At 34.2% G+C, this 8,205-nt stretch overlaps 1 protein-coding gene across 1 annotated transcript; it reads left to right on the top strand.

Annotated features, from left to right (window-relative positions):
* Positions 1–4,661: 4,661 nt before the first annotated feature.
* On the top strand, positions 4,662–7,436 carry LOC133791722 (uncharacterized). Its single transcript, XM_062229641.1, has 4 exons — positions 4,662–6,156; positions 6,580–6,641; positions 6,786–7,247; positions 7,359–7,436. The coding sequence occupies exons 1-4, from the start codon at positions 4,662–4,664 to the stop codon at positions 7,434–7,436; spliced, it is 2,097 nt and encodes a 698-aa protein (XP_062085625.1).
* Positions 7,437–8,205: the final 769 nt, after the last annotated feature.

Below are 8,205 nucleotides of genomic sequence, written 5' to 3'. Positions count from 1 at the left end.
CGACAAATAAGTTTAATCACTGGCTTTCTGATAGTTTTAGATTCTCTCTAAACACAAGTCATTTCTCTAAGCCTCTTTGTTATTTTCTCTTCTTCTCTCTGTGTCTATCTCATGTGTTGAGAATTTCCCACACAAGTCTAGGTGATTCTAAGGATTCATTGGAAGACTGTGAAGGAATTAGAAGAACGGCTCAGTTTCTTGATAATACTCTACGACAAAAAGGATACAAGAGTTAGAGAAACTGAAGGAAGGACTCTTTGATTCCGCTGCATATAGTGTAAGTATTCTTATCTTTGTTTCTCTTTTAATTCAATTTTAGAAACATGTTCTAGGTTATCTCATATTAATTTGTTTAATATTAGATCTACATGAAAATAAATAAAGTTCTTGTATAAGTTTTCCAAACAACTGGTCTCAGAGCCTTTGGTAATCTTTATTTTCATGCATGAACATGTTAACAATTGGATTATTTGATGTGTTTGAATAGTTGGATGGTTTTCATGTTTTTATGAAGCATATTGATTTTATGTGATTATTAGCAATTTTTAGTTTATTTTGTAGTGTTTTCTATGCTATTGATTTTTATATATGCTTTATTTTGTATAAAACGTGTTAAAAATTAATTAAAAAGTGGTTTTGGTTTGAAAAATTGCTCAAATTTTTTTTGGCCTGGCTGCTCATACGCGTGTGCAATCCCGCGCGCTTGCGTGCACCAACCACCAGAGTGGTGAACAGTACCCACTGGTACTATTCATCCAAAAAAAAATTAAAAATTAAAGAAAAATAAAAATTGTGAAAACTAATTATTTATAATCAAAACACAAAATATCATATTTGTTTTAACATTTAAATTTATTTTTTAAAATAAGATATTTTTGTTAGTTGAGATTTAAATAATTAGATACTTTCTACAAAGATTCAAATTGCAATTTAAAAATAGACTAACAACTTAATTTTAAATCTTTTAATATATTAAAATATTATAATTAAGATATCAGATTTTTAAGATATTTTCTTTTAAATTCTTGATATTTTATTAAATCTTTATTTGAAAATATAAATATATGTTTATTCTATTGTTTTTAATATTTAAATTATTTGAAATTTAAAATTTGTTCGTTAGATATTTTCATGGATATTTGAAATTGATTAACTGGTTTTGAGATATTTTATGATTGTTATAAATATTAATATATATTTTTTAAATGGTTAAATTATTTGATTATAGTTGTATCAACACAAGATATTTTTGAAAAACAGTTAAGATATTGATTTTAAAATTTAAAATTGGTTAAATTTTGAAAAATATCATTTTTTCAGCCAATTAATAAAATATTTTTTAATAAATGGGATTTAAATTAAAATATTTTTTAAAATAACTTTGGTTAATTGTTGATAAATCCTATTTAAATTAAATTAATATTTTTTTTCAAATTAACCTAAAACCAAGTTGATTGTTGATAAATAAAATTTAAACTAACTATTGTTAATTGTTAATAAATTTCATTTAAATTGACTTATTTTTTGTAAAAATTTAATTAATTTGAATTTTTTTGATAAATTCTAGATAATTAATAGTGGTATTTTTTGCAAATGAAATAAATTGTGGTATTTTTGTATAAATTCATAGAATTTGCTCATATAGTAACATGTCTGTTTGCACTATATGTGATATTTTTGCAATTGGGCGTAGATACATATAGTGGCCCATATGTTTGTTAGATATATGGATTTTGCCAAATAAAATATTCATAAAATGATAGGTTCTATTTGGACCCAATAGAAAATGTAAAGTTTAAATTCCTCTCTTGTGGGTGATTCCACTTGTGAATGCTCATTTGCTTTGCATGACTATAGTGGGCCTAATCAATTAATTATAATTAATAAAATGAAGGTTTAAATTCCTATCTTTTGGACCTTGTATGGAAGATTGGGGACCTTTGTAGTGGGAACGACATACTGGACTCAGCCCTCCTCCAAACAAGTTCAATTGTTAAAGCCCATTTACCTAAGTTAGACTTACTTGTATAGGTTCATTATATTAGTTAAACCATAATATTGATTAGCAACAAATTAATTCTAAATTAATTGAATTTGTTTCAATGTGACACTTTATAATTAATAGGAAATTATAGGACTTTGGTTTTAAAAATTTAATCTGTTTAATTTTTTTTTTTTGGAAAACCATAGTCATTAATTTTCTAATAATAAATAATAAAAATACTATTTTTCATATAATAATGAGCTTATTTTAAGAATTATATTCGATCTCCACCATTGGTTTAACATAGTCAATAGCTTAATGGGGCCTCGAGGAGCTTTGATTCATTCCCCTACGGAAGGTGTTCATTAGCTATTTTGACAAGGTTAGATTTTGAAAGATAGATAATTATAGTTCAAATTCTACTAGGCTCACCCCTACGGTGACTACTAGGACTAAATCTATGATTATCGAAACCATGGGTCTAGCTTATAAAATAAGATATTTTGTTTTCTTATTTTGATTGAATAGTAGGCTGTTAATAGTGGTGTCCACTGTTAAATGAGTTTACAACTCTATTTAACTAGCGGTATTTTTAGCTCTCGCCAACCGGGACAAGGATATAATTAGCTACATGTTAGTTGCTTGATCTCTCTAAGCTGTGTTTGCTCTGTTAGGGCTTGAGCTGCGCCATGGCAGGGAGACCGAGACTACGAAAGGACTCAGCGAAAATTCAGGCTACAAAGAAGGGAACTAGGAAGAAAGGACCGAGTTCTTCTGATCCAATCAAGAAAATGAAGAAGATTGATCAGATTTTGGGGATAGGGGAACTACAATGCTCTGATTCAGAGAACGATCTGGATTTAGGGAAAGAATTACCGCTGATAATAACTACTGCAATCGGAGATGATGGAGTTGGGATAATTCTTTCTCCACGATCCAGTGAACGTGAAATCATTCAGCGATCTAAGATTCGAGCAACCTTTGCTGAAGTAATGGGGGTTGCTAATGCTGCGAAGAACACTACTAGTAAGAATTCTCCCCAGAAATTTCCTATTCTGAATTTTGAGAAAGAAGTTATGGGGGAAATTGGGGGTTGTGCAAAGATTATAGATGAAGATATAGTTGATGAGATTAATTACTGGAATTCTGCCATTGTTTGCTATGTTTTAGGAGCTAACCCTTCTATACATGTTATAGAAGGTTTTCTGAAAAGAATCTGGAAAAATAAGAATATTGAAAGAGTTAGTCTACTAACTCATGGAGTCTTTTTGGTCTGATTTCATTCGATTGAGGATCGGGATGGTATTCTTAAAGGTGGATATCAATTCTTTGATAAGAAGCCTCTTATAACGAAGGCTTGGGATCCAGATGTTAGATTTACCAGGGAACAGGTGTGGAAAGTTCCAGTTTGGGTTCAACTTAGACAGCTTGATTTGAAGTACTGGGGGGAAAGATCAATGGGGAAAATAGTGAGCACTCTCGGGAGGATGATCAAACAAGATCATGCTACTATGAATAGAGATAAGCTAGACTTTGCTCGAGTTTTAATAGAGATGGATATCTCTAAAGGCTTTCCGAACTCGATCAAATTTGAAGATGAAAAAGGGAGTCTAGTTTATCTGGAGGTTTCTTATGAATGGAAACCAGAAAAGTGTGCTACTTGTAATGGAATAGGCCATACTAGTAATGTGTGTAAGAAGGCAAAAGTTGTGGAACAAATGAAGAATATATGGAAGCTGAAAGAGGTGATAGAAACAGTGAAAAATCCTCCTGAGAAAGAAACAAAGGATGATCAGGGATTTAAAAAAGTGAAAGGTAAAAAGGTGGTGATAGCAAGGCCCTCTCAAGTTAACATGAGTAACGCTTTTGAAGTTCTTGAAGAGATTTCGATTCAAGAAGAACAAGTGGGAAAAGTTCGTTGTGAGATGCAGTCCATTATTGATGGAGGGGGAGATCCTCCACCAATAAATGGATAAAATCTTCATTTGGAACGTAAGGGGCATCAATAAATCCTCAAAGCAAATTGATGTTATGAAAGAATTTCATAATAAAAAATATAGGATTTATTGGGCTCCTTGAGACAAAGGTTAAGGCTTCCAAACTGGGAGCCTTATACCTACAAATGTTCAAAGGTTGGTGTTTTTCGTCTAATCTTGCTCATCATCCTAATGGAAGGATTATCATAGCTTGGAATCCAAATAGTTTTGAAGTGGATATCAAAGGTGGTACAAGCCAACTTATTCACTGTGTTCTAAAGCCTAAAAGAGGTCATAGCTTTGCTTTAATTGTAGTGTATGCTGCAAATGACTCCAATACTAGAGAAAATTTATGGAGAGATCTGGTGACCATCTCGGAAGGTATGAAGATTCCTTGGATAGTTGGAGGTGATTTTAATGCGGTGTTGAATCCGGAAGAGAGGCTTGAATATCGAGGAAATGCAAATGAATTGATTCCTTTTCAGACCTGTGTGAATAAATGTGATTTAGAAGACGTGAAATACAATGGCAGATTCTTCACATGAAATAACAAACAAGATGGTAAAAACCGAGTTTATGCTAAAATCGACAGATTTTTAGCTACCTCGGATTGGATAGACACATATTCCACTACTAAAGTCTCTTTTCTTCCTGAAGGAGACTTTGACCATTCCCCGGCTCTTCTTACAGTTTACCCGAGCATGCAGAATATCAAAAAACCTTTCAGGTATTTTAATTTTTGGAAGAACTTGAATGGTTTCCTTGATGTTGTGAAGCAGTTTTGGCAGGAAAAAGTTGTTGGTTCTCATATGTATCAGCTGGTGTTTCTTTTAAAACAGCTCAAGTTTGGCTTGAAGAGTTTGAATAGGCAAGGTAGGGGTGATGTAGAGCTTCAAGAGAAGGAGGCCTACCGGCATTTGTTAAATATTCAGCAGCAATTACAGCTTGATCCTTGTAATAGCGAGCTGATTTTGGCAGAAATAAAGAGTAGAAAATATTTTTCAGTAGCTCACAAGAATTATATCCAATACCTTAGCCAAAAAGCTAAAGTAGACTGGATAAAGTCCGGGGATGAGAATACTAAAATGTTCCACACTAGCTTGAAAGTTAGAAGACAACAGAACACAATTTATTCTATCCGGGACCAGAATGGAAATTGGGTGGACAATCAAGAAGGAGTCATTAAAGCTTTCCTTGAGTTTTATGATTCCTTGCTTGGTACGAAAATTGAAGGTCGAACAAGGGTGCATAAAATAATTGTCCAGGAGGGAACTTTGATTAGTCAAAGCCAAGCGAATTGGCTAGTTCGAGATTATACTGGTGAAGAGGTAGAAGCGGCTCTGAAGTCCATTCCTAATGATAAAGCTCCAGGTCCTGATGGATATAATAGTACCTTCTTTAAAGATACTTGGGAGATAACTGGTAAGGAGGTCAAAGAGGCCATTTTATCTTTTCTTAACACAGGGAAGCTTCTAAAAGAAATTAATGCTACCACAGTGACTTTGGTGCCCAAGTCTATTTGTCCCGAATCAGTTAGTGACTATAGACATATTGCGTGTTGCAATGTGATCTATAAAATAGCCACTAAGATGATTTGTAACAGACTTAGAGATATTCTTCCTGACATCATTTCGGAAAACCAAAGTGGTTTTGTGAAAGGAAGGAAAATTGCTCACAACATCATGATTTGCCAAGATATGGTTCGGGGTTATGATAGAAAGAGTGCTAAGTCGGCTTGCCTTTTCAAGATTGATCTTCAGAAAGCTTATGATACTCTTGATTGGGATTTTCTTAAAGAAATGTTAGAAGCTTTGAACTTTCCCCAAAAATTTGTGGAGTTGATCATGATTTGGGTAACTACTCCTCGTTTCTCTTTCTGCATTAATGGAGCTTTACATGGGTATCTTCAATCCAAGAGGGGTTTGAGACAGGGAGATCCTATGTCGCCTCTTCTTTTAGTAATTGGAATGGAGTATTTGTCCCGGATCTTAAAAAAGATAACAAAAGACAGTAAATTTCAATTCCACCCGAGATGTAAGAGTTTGGCTCTTACTCACCTTTGTTTTGCTGATGATCTTCTTTTGTTTTGTAAAGGAGATTATGTTTCAGAAACCCTATTGCTAAGGGGCTTCAAGCTGTTTGCGAATTCTTCTGGCCTTAAAGGGAATCTTGGGAAATCCGCAGTGTATGGAGCAGGTATGGACACTTATTCTTTTGATAGAATAGTGGATATTTCTGGTTTTCAAAAGAGTTTGCTGCCTTTTAAATACTTGGGTATGAAAATCTATTCAAAAAGGATTACAAGGGCTGACTGTGATTGCTTAGTTGATAAAATGACCAAAAGAATTAAGGTTTGGAGCAGTAGAAACCTTTCTTATGCTAGCATGATGGTATTGATTAATTATGTTTTTCTTACCATAAATTCTTTTTGGTCTCAAATTGTTATCCTTCCTAAGATGGTTGTTCAAAAGATTAACCAAGTGTGTCGAGCCTTTCTTTGGAAGGGTAGTGAGATGCTTAATGGCCCGAGTAATGTCTCCTGGGAGGATGTTTGTAAGGAAAAAAAAGAAGGAGGTTTGGGGTTTAAAGATATAGCTATGTGGAATCTTTGTGCTATAGGTAAACATGTTTGGGATGTCACCAAGAAGAAGGATAACCTGTGGGTTAAGTGGGTGAATTCCGTATATATTAAATATGATGATTAGTGGAACCATATAGCTCCAAATGATGCAAGTTGGTATTGGAAGCGTATTGTGCAAACTAAAGAAAAAATTAAGAATATGTTTACTCAAACAGAATTTCAGCTCTTCAATTTCTCCATCTAGGGTCTTTGTAACAAGATGCAGTCTATTCAGTTAGAAAGGTGGAAGTACTCCTTGATTTGGGACACATCCAATGTTCCAAAACATAGAGTTATTGTTTGGATGGCTTTACTTGGAAAACTTTACACTAGAGATCGACTTTACAGGTTTGGAATCACTCCTCAAGCCGATTGCTTAATTTGTGGAGTTGCTGAAGAGAATCACAGTCACTTATTCTTTTCCTGCTGCTTCAGGAGGAAAGTCTTGCTAGAAGTTGTTAGCTGGTGTGGTATTACCTATACAGGTACTGACTTGGAAAAGTTGTTGAAGTGGCTGCTGAAAAAAAAGATTTCGAAAGGTAGAAGAGCTGTTTTGTTCAGTATTGTTTCTGCTACAGTTTACAATGTTTGGATGGGAAGAAATAGAGTTCTTTGGGATCATGTGCTTCCCATGGTTTCAGTTGTTGTAAAGAATATTATTCATGCTGTTTGTAATAGATTACAGATAATGAATATACATAAACTCAATAGTATAGATAGAGATTGGGTGGGAATGCTCATGAGAGCTTGTAATTAATTGTTCTTTGATTCTTGTTAGGTTGTAAAGGAGTTTCTTGATGTGAATACAAAGATTATTGATTTACCAAAAAATCGGGACAAGGATATCATAGATTAGTTAAAAACCTAAAGAAATAGAGATATGATTGTTTTTGGTATATGTTGTGCTATTTCTTGAAATTTGTGTGAATAGAAGTTTTATTGAGCAAATGTGATTGATTTATATTTTATTGGTAATTTGTAGTTTTAAGTTAAGTAGTGTCTGTGCCTACTCCCATCCTTTCTCCACTTTCGATGGAGAAGTTCACTGGAGAAAACTTCCTTAATTGGAAGCAGAATATCAACATAGAGTTGATTGGTGACAATTCCGAGTTCGTCATGATTGAGGAATCCCCAGAACAAGCATCGTGTCTGCACGTTCATGATGGCACCGTCAATACTCATGATGGCACCAAAAATGCTTGGATAGCACCATCCCCACACATACATGATGACACCGTGAATGCTCGAATGGTATCGTGTCTGCACGCTCGTGATCAACTCAACTATGGTCTGACGCAACTCATGAACGAGCTTCAGATTATTGGGCCAATCATGGGTGGACCTAGTAAAGGAGGGGAAAATAAGACTACTGTTGTTGCTGCTGATCCAGCTAAGGCTGAAGCTAACCAAGCTTCGTCTTCGAAAGCTGATAACAAGAGAAAATGTGAACAAAACAACAACCCCAAGCCTGCAAAGGATGCAAAGACGAGTGTAAAACCAAGTGCACAAATGCCTAAGGGGAAGAACAAGAAAAAGAAGAAAGGTAAAGGTAAGTGTTTTCACTGCAAAGAGAAGGGGCACTGGAAATAGGATTGCCCCAAGTTTCTAGCAGCGAAAAACAAAGG

Source organism: Humulus lupulus, chromosome 7, assembly GCF_963169125.1.
Source record: "Humulus lupulus chromosome 7, drHumLupu1.1, whole genome shotgun sequence".
NCBI classification, from domain to species: domain Eukaryota; kingdom Viridiplantae; phylum Streptophyta; class Magnoliopsida; order Rosales; family Cannabaceae; genus Humulus; species Humulus lupulus.
The sequence above is the reverse complement of the archived record's forward strand: the minus strand, read 5'-3'. Positions and strand labels throughout refer to the sequence as shown.

Bases quoted from the DNA above. Each gene is read 5' to 3' on its own strand.
- LOC133791722 (XM_062229641.1), top strand. From the start codon at position 4,662: ATGCAGAATATCAAAAAACCTTTCAGGTATTTTAATTTTTGGAAGAAC. The intron at 6,157-6,579 runs GTATGGACACTT...TTTGTGCTATAG, and splicing joins ATCCGCAGTGTATGGAGCAG to GTAAACATGTTTGGGATGTC. The intron at 6,642-6,785 runs GTATATATTAAA...TTCTCCATCTAG, and splicing joins GGGTTAAGTGGGTGAATTCC to GGTCTTTGTAACAAGATGCA.